At 45.7% G+C, this 18,286-nt stretch overlaps 1 protein-coding gene across 1 annotated transcript; it reads left to right on the top strand.

Moving 5' to 3' along the window:
• Window positions 1-2,029: 2,029 nt before the first annotated feature.
• Window positions 2,030-14,977, top strand: LOC115186329 (histone deacetylase 9-B; the record flags this gene model as incomplete). The annotated part of the gene is made up of 6 exons (XM_029746011.1): window positions 2,030-2,183; window positions 3,852-3,967; window positions 5,944-6,069; window positions 8,258-8,444; window positions 8,761-8,978; window positions 13,370-14,977. Coding segments are annotated over 6 exons (1,179 nt in total), but the record flags the coding sequence as incomplete, so codon positions are not given.
• Between the last annotated feature and the right edge of the window lie 3,309 nt (window positions 14,978-18,286).

The raw sequence follows: 18,286 nt of genomic DNA, 5'->3' as shown, positions 1-18,286 counted from the left end.
CTGCTGGTGATTCTCTGATCCATCTCTACGCAGACGACACCATTCTGTACACATCTGGCCCTTCTTTGGACACTGTGCTAACAAACCTCCAAACGAGCTTCAACGCCATACAACACTCCTTCCGTGGTCTCCAACTGCTCTTAAAAGCTATTAAAACCAAATGCATGCTTTTTCAACCGTTCGCTGCCCGCACCGCCCGCATCACTACTCTGGACGGTTCTGACTTAGAATATGTGGACAACTACAAATACCTAGGTGTCTGGCTAGACTGTAAACTCTCCTTCCAGACTCACATTAAGCATCTCCAATCCAAAATGAAATCTAGAATCGGCTTCCTATTTCGCAAACAAAGCCTCCTTCACTCATGCTGCCAAAACATACCCTTGTAAAACTGACTATCCTACTGATCCTTGACTTTGGCGATGTCATTTACAAAATAACCCCCAACACTCTACTTAGACTACATCCAGTTTGCTATCACAGTGACATCTGTTTTATCACCAAAGCCCCATATACTACCCACCACTGCGACCTGTACACTCTCGTGGATGGCCCTCGCTACATATCCGTCGCCAAACCCACTGGCTCCAGGTCATCTATAAGTCTTTGCTCGGTAAAGCCCCGCCTTATCTCAGCTCACTGGTCACCATAGCAACACCCACCCGCAGCACGCGCTCCAGCGAGTATATCTCATTGGTCATCCCCAAAGCCAACACTTCCTTTGGCCGCCTTTCCTTCCAGTTCTCTGCTGCCAATGACTGGAACGAATTGCAAAAATCACTTATATCGCTTATATCTCCCTCTCTAACTTTAAGCATCAGCTGTCAGAGCAGCTTACCGATCACTATACCTGTACACAGCCAATCTGTAAATAGCACACCCGACTACCTCAACCCCATATTATTACTTACCCTCCTGCTCTTTTGCACCCCGGTATCTCTACTTGCACATCATCATCTGCACATCTATCACTCCAGTATTATGCTAAATTGTAATTATTTTCGCCTCTAGGGCCTATTATTGCCTACCTCCCACTCTTCTACATTTCCACACACAGTACATACATTTTTCTATTTTCTTTTCTTTTGTGTTTTTGACTGTACATTTGTTTATGTGTAACTCTGTGTTGTTGTTTTTGTCACAAAAGGTCGCAGTTGTAAATGAGAACTTGTTCTCAACTGGCCTACCTGGTTAAATAAAATAGTAGGAGCTGATCATTTGGCTTGGTTACATGTTATTTGTCCATGTTGCCTACTCCTTGGTAGCAGTCCAGTAGTCACTCTCTCAACCTCTCTACTTGACTTTCTTCATATTCTGTCAAACAGAGGCTGTCCATTAGGACTTCATTTAAAAGTGGGTCTGGATTCATTTAGCCTGGGACGTGTTTGTCCAGTGACTTGGGAGTGTGTGTGTGTGTGTGTGTGTGTGTGTGTGTGTGTGTGTGTGTGTGTGTGTGTGTGTGTGTGTGTGTGTGTGTGTTTGGGGTGGTATCTCTGGTTTGCATTAGGAGTGTGGGGATGGTGTGAGGAACGTAGCTGAAACATCTGCCATGTTTTTGTGTTAGTTTAACTGCTGCTACTGTATCAGGCTGTGGTCACCAGGGCAGCAGGTAGCCACCACTTCACTTAGAGAGACCCTGTGTGTTGCTCAACCTAATTTAGACCAGATGAGGTGGAAATGGGCCCAATCTTAACTCATTGCATCTCCTCAAACAGCTCAGAATGTTCTCTCTGAAATGAAATGGTGTCATTTTGTTGAAGAGAAACCACCAGAACTGTGTCTATACTTCTTCTTCCAGGTTTAAATGTATTAAAACTTTGACAGGACCACTATTCTGACCTTGCTGAGTTGTTCCTCATTTTTACGATTGTGTTTAAAGATACGGAGGGTATGTGTCATTCTGTCCTGGTTGGGTCTACAATATATCAAAACCATCTTTGGAATCCTGTCAGGCGTGAGCTACAGTACCTCCCACTGGTAAACATTTATTTGAGGGAACTCAAGCTGATTGGTGACTGTCTTCTCTCTCTCGCTCTCTCGCTCTCCTCCAGCCTCAGAGCCCAACCTGAAGGTGAAGTCTAGACTGAAGCAGAAGGTAGCAGAGAGGAGGAGTAGTCCACTGCTGAAGAGGAAAGACAGCAACGTCATGACCCCCTACAAGAAGAGGGCCCTAGAAATGATGGGTACAACTTGTATGTTGTTGATTGATCCACCCGATCCACCGTTTTATACTAAAGAGACTAGTATGTTCTAATTAAAAAGATGACTTTTGCCAACACATATGGTAGCAGTTCTGCTGTGGAATAACTCTGTATTGACAGAGACAGCTGTGATAGTGCAGCCAAAGGACACATTATGGTGTTAGGAGCTTGTTTCCCTGTCGGTCCTTTATGTCTATTTTCTGTCCTCTCTATAGCCAATAACAATCTCTATCTCTGTCCCCTTCACAAACTCAACAGCCACTAACATTGTCTCTGTCCGCTTCACAGACGCTACAGCCACTAACATTATCTCTGTCCGCTTCACAGACTCTACAGTCACTAACATTATCTCTGTCCTCTTCACAGACTCTACAGCTACTAACATTATCTCTGTCCGCTTCACAGACTCTACAGTCACTAACATTATATCTGTCCTCTTCACAGACTCTACAGTCACTAACATTATCTCTGTCCTCTTCACAGACTCTACAGCCACTAACATTATCTATGTCCCCTTCACATACTCTACAGCCACTAACATTATCTCTGTCCCCTTCACAGACTCTACAGCTACTAACATTATCTCTGTCCCCTTCACATACTCTACAGCCACTAACATTATCTCTGTCCTCTTCACAGACTCTACAGCCACTAACATTATCTATGTCCCCTTCACATACTCTACAGCCACTAACATTATCTCTGTCCCCTTCACAGACTCTACAGCTACTAACATTATCTCTGTCCTCTTCACAGACTCTACAGCTACTAACATTATCTCTGTCCGCTTCACAGACTCTACAGTCACTAACATTATCTCTGTCCCCTTCACAGACTCAACAGCCACTAACATTATCTCTGTCCTCTTCACAGACTCTACAGCCACTAACATTATCTCTCTCCCCTTCACAGACTCTACAGCCACTAACATTATCTCTGTCCTCTTCACAGACTCTACAGCCACTAACATTATCTCTGTCCTCTTCACAGACTCTACAGTCACTAACATTATCTCTGTCCCCTTCACAGACTCTACAGCCACTAACATTATCTCTGTCCTCTTCACAGACTCTACAGCCACTAACATTATCTCTGTCCTCTTCACAGACTCTAAAGCCACTAACATTATCTCTGTCCTCTTCAGACTCTACAGCCACTAACATTATCTCTGTCCACTTCACAGACTCTACAGGCACTAACATTATCTCTGTCCCCTTCACAGACTCTACAGCCACTAACATTATCTCTGTCCCCTTCACAGACTCTACAGCCACTAACATTATCTCTGTCCTCTTCACAGACTCTACAGCCACTAACATTATCTCTGTCCCCTTCACAGACTCTACAGCCACTAACATTATCTCTGTCCCCTTCACAGACTCTACAGCCACTAACATTATCTATGTCCCCTTCACAGACTCTACAGCCACTAACATTATCTCTGTCCGCTTCACAGACTCTACAGCCACTAACATTATCTCTGTCCCCTTCACAGACTCTACAGCCACTAACATTATCTCTGTCCCCTTCACAGACTCTACAGCCACTAACATATCTCTGTCCGCTTCACAGACTCTACAGTCACTAACATTATCTCTGTCCTCTTCACAGACTCTACAGCCACTAACATTATCTCTGTCCCCTTCACAGACTCTACAGCCACTAACAGTGCTCCAGGCTCAGGACCCAGCTCTCCCATCGGAGCCTCCAGCGCCCTGGGGGCCGAGAACGGGCCCTCCTCTCTCCCCACCACCACAAAAACCGAGGTACAGACCCAGACCATCAATCAATCCATTTATTTTATAAAGCCCTTTGTACATCAGCAGTTGTCACAAAGTGCATCCCAGTGACCCGGCCTAAACCCCAAAGAGCCACCAAAGCAAAAGCTAAAGAACAGTAGCCAGACCGCTCGTATTTATCCTCTACACACTACAGTGACTTTTAATTGATTCAAGTGGGTTCAAGATAAATAATCTGAATGGTAAAAATCTAACTTCTTAAGTCATGTCTCACACGGGGTGTCTGTCTGTCTCTGTGTGTGTGTGTGTGTGTGTGTGTGTGTGTGTGTGTGTGTGTGTGTGTGTGTGTGTGTGTGTGTGTGTGTGTGCAGCTATGAAAACAGCCAGTTGTCCCTGCCGTCTGTCTCTAACCGTTCAGTCTGTCACAGTCCAGTAGAAATGACTCCCCACACTGACAGTAAAGAGACACAGCTCTCCCATAATGTCTACATACGTAATACACACCTGCTTTACCTTTTTACTTACTATTTATTTTCCTTTTTCTTCTTATGTCTTATTTGATTTTTCATAAAGGGTGAAATGCAAAGCATTTGCATATCCATGGCATGAACTCTTATGGTGAGGTATTATTGGCAGCAATATTTTCGTTGCAATTCAATCTCTATAAATTCTCAGAGCAGAAAGCATCTTGGATCCCTGTGTGTTTCCCTGTGGTTTTGTGGTAAAAAATGTCTCATCCAGTATCTCGATTCACAATTTTCATACCTCTTGAATTTTTCCCTTGCTCAACACGTATCGTGCAAGCTATTTATCTACTCTACGCTAAAAGACAATCCAAATATTCAACAACAAAAAAAGATTCCAAAAGCAGTCTAAAAGAATCCAAGCTAAGCGTTCTGTTGGCGTGTCATAGTATATCTGTCACTGAGCTGTCTGACCCAAGCCCTGTGAGTTGTTCCCTTCCTTCTGAGGCTTCCCCAATAGATTCATGACTCAGTAACTAGCCGGGCAGGGGCTCTCCTAGGACCCCAGCCTCACAAAACACTGCATTCTAGCGGGTGGCAGATAGGATACATCTCGGAACCATCTTTAACAGAGCAGCTGTGTTTTCTTTAACCAGCGATGTTTACTCTTTCAGGGACCTCCAGTGACATTGAGAGGGGAGTAACAGGCCTGCCATTGGGGTGGAGGGGGGTAGGAGGGGGGGAACCGTGGAGCTTAATTGATATCCCAGGCGCTGGTAGCCAAAGACACCCACCCACATGCTAACAACATAAACACACAGGATTGCTATTGTATCAGCCCAAAGCTGAGACTCTTTCTCTCATGAAACGTACTGTGGCGGGACTGTTAGTGGGGGCTAACTGGCGGGGGCTAACCGCGGGCCTCATGCCTGTTGGAAAAGCAAGTCGTGTTTGTGCACCGTTACATTAGGTATCCTTTTTCAGAGGGAACGGGTCCCTGGGGTGGAATACAGGCCGGATATCCCTGTTCAGGTCACTGAATACTAGAGGGGGTTGGAAGGATAAACACGGCCCTTCCAGAACCCCATGCTGCTAGGCTGCTCTGCTGGCCCTGCTGGGTACAGGAAGCATGCCCCAGCTACACTGATGTTCTCTGGGAGAGAGAGTAGCCTGAGGAGGGTGAGGCCTGGGGCTGGGGGATGGGAGGACCAGGGACGGGGTACAGGGATCTTTGGAAGAGAAGGGTAGATTTGTGGTGGATGGGGGGGATGGGTGATGCTAAACGATACCTGATCATGTTGTCTTCACAATATCCTACTATTTGATGACACACTTTTAAGTGGCGCTCATTTTTATCATCCGTCAGTAAAAGCGCATATCTTTCTGCAGGGAGCCGGAACGTCATCCGTCTTAGTGCATTAAAGTTTATTACAGTGCTCTTGTTGCTCTTTCAAATGTTCCATAGTCCAATTTTCTAAATCTCTCTCTCTATCTATCTCTCTTTCTCTCTCTCTCTCCCTCTCTTTCCTGTCATTTCAGCGCTGGCCATCACAGCCTAGGTTATTTCGTCCAGAGGGCTCCATGTCCAACCTTCTGAGCTTATACACGTCTCCCTCCTTACCCAACATCACCCTGGGCCTCTCCGCCACCTCCTCCCAGATCAGCGTGAGTACCACCAGCCACCATGACCTGATCCTGGTCAGCCAGCACAACCAGCCACCATGACCTGATCCTGGCTAGCTAGCACAACCAGCCACCATGACCTGATCCTGGCTAGCTAGTACAACCAGCCACCATGACCTGATCCTGGTCAGCCAGTACAACCAGCCACCATGACCTGATCCTGGTTAGCCAGCACAACCAGCCACCATGACCTGATCCTGGTCAGCCAGCACAACCAGCCACCATGACCTGATCCTGGCTAGCTAGCACAACCAGCCACCATGACCTGATCCTGGCTAGCTAGTACAACCAGCCACCATGACCTGATCCTGGTCAGCCAGTACAACCAGCCACCATGACCTGATCCTGGCTAGCCAGTACAACCAGCCACCATGACCTGATCCTGGTCAGCCAGTACAACCAGCCATCATGACCTGATCCTGGTTAGCTAGTACAACCAGCCACCATGACCTGATCCTGGCTAGCCAGTACAACCAGCCACCATGACCTGATCCTGGTTAGCAAGTACAACCAGCCACCCTTGACCTGATCCTGGCTAGCTAGTACAATCAGCAACCATGACCTGATCCTGGTCAGCTAGTACAACCAGCCACCATGACCTGATCCTGCTTAGCCAGTACAACCAGCCACCATGACCTGATCCTGCTTAGCAAGTACAACCAGCCACCATGACCTGATCCTGGTTAGCCAGTACAACCAGCCACCATGACCTGATCCTGCTTAGCCAGTACAACCAGCCACCATGACCTGATCCTGCTTAGCCAGTACAACCAGCAACCTTGACCTGATCCTGCTTAGCCAGTACAACCAGCCACCATGACCTGATCCTGCTTAGCCAGTACAACCAGCCACCATGACCTGGTCCTGGTTAGCTAGTACAACCAGCCACCATGACCTGGTCCTGGTTAGCCAGTACAACCAGCCACCATGACCTGATCCTGGTTAGCTAGTACAACCAGCCACCATGACCTGGTCCTGGCTAGCTAGTACAACCAGCCACCATGACCTGATCCTGGTTAGCCAGTACAACCGCCACCCTTGACCTGATCCTGGTTAGCTAGTACAAACCAGCCACCATGACCTGGTCCTGGTTAGCCAGTACAACCAGCAACCATGACCTGATCCTGGTTAGCCAGTACAACCAGCAACCATGACCTGATCCTGGTTAGCCAGTACAACCAGCCACCATGACCTGGTCCTGGCTAGCTAGTACAACCATTCACCATGACCTGATCCTGGCTAGCTAGTACAACCAGCCACCATGACCTGATCCTGGCTAGCTAGTACAACCATTCACCATGACCTGATCCTGGCTAGCTAGTACAACCAGCCACCCTTGACCTGATCCTGGTTAGCTAGCTGGCTAGCTTTTACACCTTCTCACAAACACAGGCCATTAGAGAGAGGATTTCTCATTTGTTACGTAGATAGCTATCAACTAGTCTTTAATTTGTAGAACAACATTCTGTAACGCTTTCAATTGAACCACTTTTGTAATACATAGCCAGGTGGTTCAAAAAAGGTTTTACCCAACAATAGACTCTTAGATAACAAAGTCAGGTTTTCACTGAAAAACAAAGGGAAGTGTAGTTTGAGAGATGTTCTCTGCCTTGTCTGGCTGTTGAAAGACTTTAGCATCAGTGGCTGTCAGGATTATACATATGGCAGCAGGGCAACGACCTTTAACCTCAGATTATTTTATTCCCCTTAGATAAATATTGTTGTTAAGAGTCTGTTGTCAGGCCTCCTCTTATCTGTCTCTATATGACCTCATTAATCACAGCTTTTTAAAACGTCCCAGCGGCCCCCTGCCCGGTCAAGTACAGCTAGCTCCAGTCCAGATAAGGGCCAAAGCAGTGCATGATACATCACTTTTAGCTCCCTGACACATTCCTTACATTGAGACCTGTCTGGTACATCAGCTGGATAGAAAGAGTGTAACCATTTGAAGAGGTGATTGTCGAAAACAACATTATACCAAGTGTTTCTGGCCAATAATGCAGAAAAAAAAACTGGGGGGAAAAAACTGACTGCACTAAATGACAACTCTTCTCAGTTTTTTTGGAATGGAAACTTAATATAATGTAGAGAAGCACCATTATATTGTGAGAACTTTAGTCCTCAGTTGTATTTCTAAGCCCCTGCTCTGTGTGTCTCTGTGTTCTCTCAGGCTGCCATCGGGCTGAAGGAGAAGACTGGGGAGGTCAGACATGGTCTACCAGGGCAGCTCCTGGGGCCTGTGCCCATGCCCACGGTGACCTCCATGGAGACCAAGGTGTCCCCCAGCCATCAGGCCCTGCTCCAACACCTCCTTCAGAAGGAACAGATAAGACGGCAGAAGATCCTCTCCTCCTCTGGTGAGCCCTTATCCTTACATTGAGACAGACTTCAACCTAGATGTAGGGCCCGTTTCCCAGACATTGATTAAGCCTAGTCCTGGACTAAAAAGCATACTCAATGGAAAATCACAGTGGAACTTTTCAGTCCAAGACTACAATCTGACCAGGTTACTGGGCAATAGAATTACACCACTTTGAATGGGAGAGAATTTGAATTATTTAACATTGCTTATAATTAGTTGAAGAAGTGGTCATGAATATCATGATTTAAATGAGTTGGAATTACTGTAGATTTAGAACATAGAATCTTAGTGCCGCCATCTTGCCCCTCCAGGTCAAGGCTCCATGCCCGCCCACCCCCACTCCCCTCTGGCCATGAAGGACAGGCCCTCCTCCAACAGCAGACCCAAGCTACCCAAACACCGGCCCCTGAACCGGACCCAGTCAGCCCCTCTGCCCCAGAGCACCCTGGCTCAGCTGGTCATCCAGCAGCAACACCAGCACTTCCTGGAGAAGCAGAAACAGTACCAGCAGCAGATCCACATCAATAAGGTAATAAACAGTACCAGCAGCAGAGTAGGAGTGTGTATCTAGGATCAGGTCCCCCTGTCCATTCATTATGATGTAAAAAACTAAACTGATCCACATCAATCAGCTAACTGACCTTTACTGTACTTTTGCTGTACACTAAAATCCCCGGAGTGTAACTGGACCCCATATCGCCTGTAAATAATACATGCAACCTATACATTAAAATCACCAAGTGTGTGCCCAGTGGGGATTTTAAATTAAGCGGTTTATACACCCAAATTCTGAGGCTATATTTAGCCTTATCAAACTGTCTGTGGTAACTGCTTTGTGTTTACAGAGCCCTTCCACCCGGCTCAGCCTCCCTGTGCTATTTCTGCTAAGTAAACAAGTTGAGCCTGACTTCAAATAGGGGAAGAAATGCTTCCCATAGCACTAATTCTGTTATCATAGCTTAAGGCATCAGTGGCATTCGCATGCAAACCCTGTGAAATTCAATTCAGCCAAGTTCAAATGAAAAAAGCCCCCAGAATACACGCTTTTGTTCCTCTGTGGCAATATTTGTGTTTCTGTGAGCAGGCTGTGGTGACCTCGCCATTGGCAGAGTGCAATTATTCAGCCACGGGAAGTGAGTGGTTGAGGTGGCGGACATACAGAGAGACAGCCAGAGAGACACAGTGAAAGGCAGCATTGTGTTGCTTTCACACTGATCTGTCCCAATGCACAAGCCCTCAAACAGCCATGGGAATCTGAGAGCAACAAGATGTGCAACTCTCACTTAAAACTAACAAGGAAGGGCCTCAAAAGTCCCCTAACTACACAATTTAAGTCTCCCCAGTCAAACTTCCCAATGATGCCATAAGCTGTTTAAAACACTTCCTTAGTTCTGATTCTAGTCCCTCTTAATCAATATACAACAAAAATAATGCAGTGACTCAAAATAGGTTTTGCGTTATTTGTAGCTATGCACAAGCATTCCTTGAGCTTGAAGGTGCATTTGATTGACTGGAGGAAGGGGTATTGGATGGTTATCTCAACAAATAACCCTAGCTACCGTATCACCCCTGATGTGAGCACTCAGGTCAATAACAGTAGATCCTTTAGACCAAAGCACCTCTCTCACTAAGAGGAGGTTATAAATGTCCACTAATCAGAGATGAGTTCTGCGTTTATTTAGAAAGATCTTAGCAATTGGCCCAATTAATTTACAGCCGTAGCAGTAACAGTAGTAGTAGTAGCAGTAGAGGTAGCAGCAGCAGGGGTAGAAGTAGCAGTAGCAATAGTAGTTGTACTGTAGTAGCAGTAGCAAAGGGTAGCAGTAGCGGTAGTGGTAGTGGTAACAGTAGCTGTAGCAATAGTAGCGGTAGTGGTAGTGGTAACAGTAGCAGCAGCAATAGCAGCGGTAGTAGTGGTAGTGGTTGCAGTAGCAGTAGTAGCGTAGTGGTAGTAGTAGTGGTAACAGTAGCGGTAGTGGTAACAGTAGCAGTAGCGTAGTGGTAACAGTAGCTGTAGCAGTAGCAGCAACAGTTGTAGCGGTAGTGGTAGTGGTAACAGTAGCAGCAGCAATAGTAGCGGTAGTGGTAGTGGTAACAGTAGCAGCAGCAATAGTAGTGGTAGTAGTGGTAGTGGTAGCAGTAGCAGTAGTAGCGGTAGTGGTAGTGGTAACAGTAGCAGCAGCAATAGTAGTGGTAGAAGTGGTAGTGGTAGTGGTAGCAGTAGCAGTAGTAGCGGTAGTGGTAACAGTAGCAGTAGTGGTAGTGGTAACAGTAGATGTACCAGTAGCAACAGCAGTTGTAGCGGTAGTGGTAGTGGTAAAAGTAGCAGCAGCAATAGTAGCGGTAGTGGTAACAGTAGCAGCAGCAATAGTAGCAGTGGTGGTAACAGTAGCAGCAGCAAAGGTAGTGGTAGTGGTAACAGTAGCAGCAGCAATAGTATCGGTAGTGGTAGTGGTAACAGTAGCGGTAGTGGTAGTGGTAACAGTAGCAGTAGCAACAGTAGCGGTAGTGGTTTTGGTAACAGTAGCAGCAGCAAAAGTAGTGGTAGTGGTAGTGGTAACAGTAGCAGCAGCAATAGTAGCGGTAGTGGTAGTGGTAACAGTAGCAGCAGCAATAGTAGTGGTAGTGGAAACAGTAGAAGCAGCAACAGTAGCGGTAGTGGTTTTGGTGATGGTAGCAGCAGCAAAAGTAGCGGTAGTGGTAGTGGTAACAGTAGCAGCAGCAATAGTAGTGGTAGTAGTGGTAGCAGCAGCAAAAGTAGCGGTAGTGGTAGTGGTAACAGTAGCAGCAGCAATAGTAGCGGTAGTGGTAGTGGTAACAGTAGCAGCAGCAATAGTAGTGGTAGTAGTGGTAGTGGTAGCAGTAGCAGTAGAAGCGGTAGTGGTAGTGGTAACAGTAGCAGTAGCGGTAGTGGTAGTGGTAGTGGTAACAGTAGCAGCAGCAATAGTAGCGGTAGTGGTAGTGGTAGCAGCAGCAATAGAGTAGTGGTAGTGGTAGCAGTAGCAGTTGTAGCGGTAGTGGTAGTGGTAACAGTAGCAGCAGCAATAGTAGCGGTAGTGGTAGTGGTAACAGTAGCAGCAGCAATAGTAGTGGTAGTGGTAATAGTAGCAGCAGCAATAGTAGTGGTAGTGGTAGCAGTAGCAGTAGTAGCAGTAGTGGTAGTGGTAACAGTAGCAGTAGCGGTAGTGGTAGTGGTAACAGTAGCAGCAGCAATAGTAGCGATAGTGGTAGTGGTAGCAGCAGCAATAGTAGTAGTGGTAGCAGCAGCAGTTGTAGCGGTGGTGGTAGTGGTAACAGTAGCAGCAGCAATAGTAGTGGTAGTAGTGGTAGCAGTAGCAGTAGTAGTGGTAGTGGTAGTGGTAACAGTAGCGGTAGTGGTAGTGGTAACAGTAGCTTTAGCAGTAGCAGCAGCAGTAGTGGTAGTGGTAACAGTAGCAGCAGCAAAAGTAGCGGTAGTGGTAGTGGCAACAGTAGCAGCAGCAATAGTAGCGGTAGTAGTGGTGGTAGTGGTAGCAGTAGTAGCGGTAATGGTAGTGGTAGTTGTAACAGTAGCAGCAGCAATAGTAGCGGTAGTAGTGGTAGTCGTAGCAGTAGTAGCGGTAATGGTAGTGGTAGTTGTAACAGTAGCAGTAGTAGTGGTGGTGGTAACAGTAGTAGTGGTAGTGGTAGCAGCAGCAGTAGTAACAGTAGCGTAGTAGCAGTAGTAGCGGTAGTGGTAGTGGTAGTAGCGGTAGTGGTAACAGTAGCAGTAGTAGCGATAGTGGTAGTAGGAGCAGTAGTAGCGGTAGTGGTAGTAGTAGCAGCAACAGTAGTAGCAGTAGCGTTAGCGGTAGTGGTAACAGTAGCAGTGGTAGTGGTAGTGGTAACAGTAGCAGTAGTAGCGGTAGTGGTAACAGTAGTAGTGGTAGTGGTAACAGTAGCAGTAGTAGCGGTAGTGGTAGCAGTAGTAGCGGTAGTGGTAACAGTAGCAGTAGTAGCGGCAGTGGTAGTGGTAGTAGCGGTAGTTGTAACAGTAGTAGCGGTAGTGGTAACAGTAGCAGTAGTAGCAGTAGTGGTAGTGGTAGCAGTAGCAACAGCAGTAGTAACAGAAGCGTTAGTTGTAGTGGTAACAGTAACAGAAGCAGCAGTAGCGTTAACATTAGCGGTAGTGGTAACGGTAGCTGCAATAGCGTTAGCATTAGCGGTAGTGGTAACAGCAGCAGTAGCATTAGCATTAGCGGTAGTGGTAACAGTAGCAGCAGCAGCAGTAGTAGCAGTATTGGTAGCAGTAGCAGCACCAGTAATGGTAGGAATAACAGTAGCACAATGGCGCAGGATTGTTTTGCAAGGTTGGTATTTTGTAAGGTTTTACCTGCAAGAATAGGGGCCACTAATCACTAATGGACATTTACAAGAGCTTAGAGAAGATTTTAGAGGGAGGTATAAAAAGCGTTGACTAATACCAAGATAAAGATGCTAATTCTCTGCCGGAGAGATATTTATACCAGGCCTACGTTCTTAAGCCAAAGTGTTTGTGCTATCTTACCAGCTGTCAAGGGTTAAGGTGTTTAAGTGATTGCTCCACTTTCTGTTGTCTACCAAATAAAGCTTGACTAGATGTTGAGACATGAAACCCGTAGCAGCGCCTCATAGTACTGTCTGAGGCATGCTCTTAAGGAGCCAGCACCAGTGACTGCATTCTAGGTGTAGCCTTATTTATGCGGAAATGTAGTGTTATGTTGGATGAATTTGACTTGTGCTGCTTTGCACAGAACACCCTCCTCTCTACTGGCTAGGTCAAACTCATAATACAACGTAAAGATGAATTGTGAAATAATAATGAATCTCATATTAATGAGATTATAATAAATAATAATCTCATAATAATGAGTCTGTTGAGCATTCTAACTAAATTACCTCTGATGCTGTACCTCTCTGCAGCTGCTGTCCAAGTCCATCGAGCAACTCCGTCAGCCCAGCTCCCTGGTCAACCCACACCTGCAGGAGTCAGAGGAGGAGGAGGAGGACAACACCCGGAGGATGGAGGATGAGAGGATGGGCATGCAGGAGGACAGGATGCCCCCTGGTGGCGTGATCCAGAAACACACCCTTCGCTCCAGCAGCAGCAGTGGCAGCAACAGCTCTCTCGGGGAGCTGTCCTCCATCGTAGAGGCCCACCACCGCCTGGGGGTCATAAAGGTCAAAGAGGAGCCAATCGACAGCGAGGACGAGTCCCTGTCCAATCAGAACCTAGCGGCGGAGCAGAGTGCCTCACTCCACCAGGTCAAAGGTCAGCTGGTGATAAGAGCTATGATCTGAGAGGGGGCAGAAGATGAAGGAGATCACACACTGCGACATTCAGAGACGCATACGTACACACACACACACACACACACACACACACACACACACACACACACACACACACACACACACACACACACACACACACACACACACACACACACTGCAGCCAACACACACACAGAGCCGACTAGGACTCCCCAGGCAATCCTCTCCCTGCCCTGAGATGTGACGCTGTCTCAGTGAAGTGCAGCCACACCCCAAACCCCCACCAGACTGACTCTCTGTTTGTGAACTTTGTGAAGTGATCTGTAATGTAAAGTATGTTTCACCGTGCTGTATATAACATGAAGAGAAGATTTACTAGAAGAATGCTCCTTCTTTTTTTACTTCTAAGGAACTGCTTTGATTGTTTTCAGGTTCTGCTCAATTGACATAATGTAATATGTATGTATACAGTAGATTTAGCGTGAGAGAATATTCTAGAAGGGAGGGAAAGTTTTACCGTTGTACAGTTTATGAATGCCATTTTATGTTCCCATAGTGTAACATTTATGTCATCAATTCACTTCAACTTTGACTTGCTGACTGTTGTTTTATTCAAAAAGAAAAAGTAAAACGTCATATTCTCCGTCATTCTCCAAAAAGCTGTGATGTTCTGTGTTCAGTGGTCTCTGAAAATGACGTGAAAATAAGGAAGCATGCTCATGTCTGTATGAGAGAGAATGTATTGTTCAACCTTAACACAACACAACCCACACTTAGGACTGACTACAGCCAGCTTACACTGGGAATGAGACTGTTTATTGATGTACAGTACTGCAGAGTGGAGGAGCAAATGCTAAATCAGTGGATGGATGGATGGATGGATAAATGGATGGATAAATGGATGGATAAATGGATGGATAAATGGATGGATGGATGGTGCAGGCAGTCAGCTCCATCAGACCATACGACCAGGTCTCCTTCTCCAATGGGCATCCCATAGGCCTCAGGTTAAAAGTTCTGTGCTATATAGGGAATATAGCAAGAACAAAACAACAAAATCATCCTGGTTTGCCACGGTCCTGTGTTGAGATGCCATATCGTCCTAATCCTCATCATCCTCCTCTTCCTCCTCCTCTTCCTTCTCTTCCTCCTCCTCCTCCTCCCTTCAGGGTCCAAATCAAGCTCAGCCAGGTTCCTGCACAACTTTCAGCAGAGGAATCACTAACAGAGAGAAGGAGAGAGAAAGAGAGGGAGAGAAAGAGGGATAGAGGGAGCGAGAGAGAGATTGAGAGAGAGAGGAGAGGGAGAAAGTGAGAGAGAGAGAAATAGAAGAAGAGAAATAACGAGAGGGAGAGAGAGAGAGAGAGAAGGAGAGAAAGAGAGAGAGAGAGAGAGAAAGAGGGAGAAGGAGAGAAAGAGAGACAGAGCGAGAGAGAAAAGTAGAGGGAGAGAGAGAGGAGAGAGAAAGAGGGAGAGGAGAGAGTAGAGGGCGGGCAGGAAATGCCTTCTAGAAGCCAGGAGTCGGAATGATTCATGTGTGCAGGAATGTTAGGGGAGAGGAGGACCCAGGGTTGTAGGAGTCCAAGGGGCCAGGCTTGAGAATTGATTTACTGTCAAGGCGAATTACAAAGCGAGTGGGGATATGGTTAAGGGAGACCCTTTTTTAAAGGGAATCGCTTCCTTCATACTCCCCAGTGACATGCTTACCTCCACATGCAGGTTTGATGTTACTTCAATAAAATAAAAAACAAGATGGGACCTCTCTCCTTCTCCCCAACCCCCAACCCTGACTTCCTCTTGAAATTGCCCCATGCAACATGTCGACTCTGGTCTTAAAGTGGTCAATCAATGTATTGCAAAGCTGTAACTTTTTTTCCTGTTTCGTTTGTCTTGTCAATGTATAAAATGTTAGTATGGGGTTCTGTGTTTGGGTTCCTGTGAAAGACATAAACTATGTCTGTCAGTCTGTCTGTCTGCCTGTCTGACTCATACTGTACATTTAGCTCAACCCATTCTAATGTTTCTAGTGTAAAAATCACTTTCAATCGGAACAATGTCAGTCTTGTTCCCTTGCTTCTTTGATTGGGCTGTAACGGGGCCCCTTCTCTACCCGTGGGGGGTCCCTGGATTCTGTTCATAGCTGTTTGCGTTTGTTCTCTTTTTTTCTGCCTTGTGCTACAAACCTTTCTTTTATGAAATAAAGTTAATTCCCCTACTGTGCAACTTTCTGGTCTTTGTAGATGATGTTTCTAACATGTCATACAGCTTAAGTCTATACTTCCAACTTCCCATAGCCTTATTTTGGGACATAGATTTTCATTTTTCACATTCAAGACCCAACACAAGACTGTGTTCATGTTATTGTACATCTCAGATGTCTCCCCCTAAACTAAACCATTAGCCCACTTTCCCACACTCAGTCACATAACCCACTAAACACAGGCCAGCTCCTCATTTCTCTGGGATCTGTGTAACCCTTTAAAGGAGAGCTTAAGGGGCTTTCTAAGCAGCTCTTTAATGTGAGCGGAGAGGCTCCTAGCGGCAGCATTACAGCAGTCAAGACAAGGTGAGGCTAGGCTAGGAGAGCGTGATATGTATGACTTGCACTGAGACTTAAACTGAGCTTAAGCAATTTCACACCCAGGCTTAGTTCTTTCTTGGACTGGTAAGACTTGATATATTTCACACTACACGCAATGATGACAATAGGAAAGATCACGGCTCAGACCCTTGAACCAGACCCTTGAGCAGCTTTCTGCAATTAAGGAAGCCTGTTTGGGATGGTTGTTATTTGTCTCCAGTGACAGTTTTGTAGCCCAAGTAACTGCTGCAAATGTAGCAAATATTGGGCAACCATTTCTTCTTCTTTCAGTTTCAGCCTTCTTCCCTCAAAGCTTCCAGATACCTGTTCCGGAACATTCACGAAGGTGTAATGTTACCTTATATTGGGAAGTATTCAGAGTCAAATTAAACCTTGATTATTTTTTAAGTTGATGCCATCTGTCTTGGGGCCTCTTGCCCTTGTTGTTTTAAATGAGCTGTTACAAAGGCAGAACAAATAATGGACTCCCCATCTATCTACACCAGCCCTCCCCAAGGTGCCCACAGACCCAGTTGTAAAAGCAAACAAGCGTTTTTAAAGGGTGGCCAAGCAGGGGAGGAAGCAAGAAAACATACCTATTTCCTCTCTGCACCGAGCTATAGTGTGCAGGGTGGGTCTTCATAAGGAGAGCATAGTGTGCTCTAAAGTTTGGGATGTTGTGTGTGGGTGCGTGTGCATGTGTGATAGATGATGATACACTTCCTGTCAATTAATCTCTCCCAAAGCACCTCAAATTCCCTGAATTTGGTCCCTAGTGCGTCCCAAATGGCATTCCTATCCCTATATAGTGTACTACTTACTATAAGGCGTTTTACTTTGACTTCGGCAGTGCATGGCCGGTCGAACCAAATCTTGGGCCCTGGGAAGGAACATTTTAAAGTCCTGCCTTTTGGCATCAGAGAGAAAATATTGTCGTTTTCAAGCAAATTTTCTGTAATTCTACACATTTTGTCATGGGTAAAGATTTTTTGTTGTTGCATCTTTAACAATAATATCCTGCAATTCTACTTTTTTTTCATGAGGCATTGATAAAATGTTGCAGTTTTAAAGCTTCAATTACATTGCATTTATGTATATAAAAAAAAAGACATAGTGAGTGGAAAAATGTATAATTACTGTAGATACTAATATCCCTGTGAGCCTCACAAGCCCATGCTGCCCAGGGTTAAAAACATACATTTTAGGTGAATAATGTTACATTGTAATTACATTGTTACATTGTAATACACACCATAAACTTATTCCACGGATCCTTTGGCCAAAATTGGGTAAATTTTTTGTTCTTTGTACTATTCATATAAAAATGTATACTGTATGTAAATCAAAATCTATTTATTTGTAATATATTTTGAGATCTAGCTGCAGTACCCCACTTGGAGAAGCCCTGATATAGGGAACAGGGTCCATTTGGGACAGAACCCCTGTCTGTGCTGAGGCCTAAATAATGAGCTGGAGGGTTCCCATGAGGAGTCCTGCCTCCTGGGGCTCTGGCAGCAGGATATGGGACGTCGCCTGGCTGGGAGCAGAGAAAACCAAGATAGCCTGAGGTCCAGTTGTCAGTAGGAAGGCAGAGTAGTGGACTACAACACTATTGTCAGTCTCTCTGTCTCTCTAGCCCTGTTCATACCTTGTTCTAACATAAGGCCTTTGTCGTGATATTACCAACATTTTTAGACAGGTGTAGATGATTAAAAGACGAATTGGGATCTGATTGTGATCAGATCTTGTAAGTGTAAACGGATGAGATCGGGACAAGATCAGGGCGAAGGACGCATGTTAAAAGGACTTCTGTCATTCTCTCTCTGTCTCTGTCCATCTGTCCGTCCGTCCGTCTTTCTTCTCATTATCAATCAGTTTTAATATTACCTTACTCTAATTTCCTTTCATATACTCATAGCAAACGTTTATTTTCTTGCTTATTTTTGGCAAAGTACTAAGGACTGTTTTAGCTAACTGTGTGAAAA

This window comes from Salmo trutta, chromosome 3 (genome assembly GCF_901001165.1).
Source record: "Salmo trutta chromosome 3, fSalTru1.1, whole genome shotgun sequence".
NCBI lineage: Eukaryota > Metazoa > Chordata > Actinopteri > Salmoniformes > Salmonidae > Salmo > Salmo trutta.
This window is presented reverse-complemented; position numbering and strand designations above follow the sequence as displayed.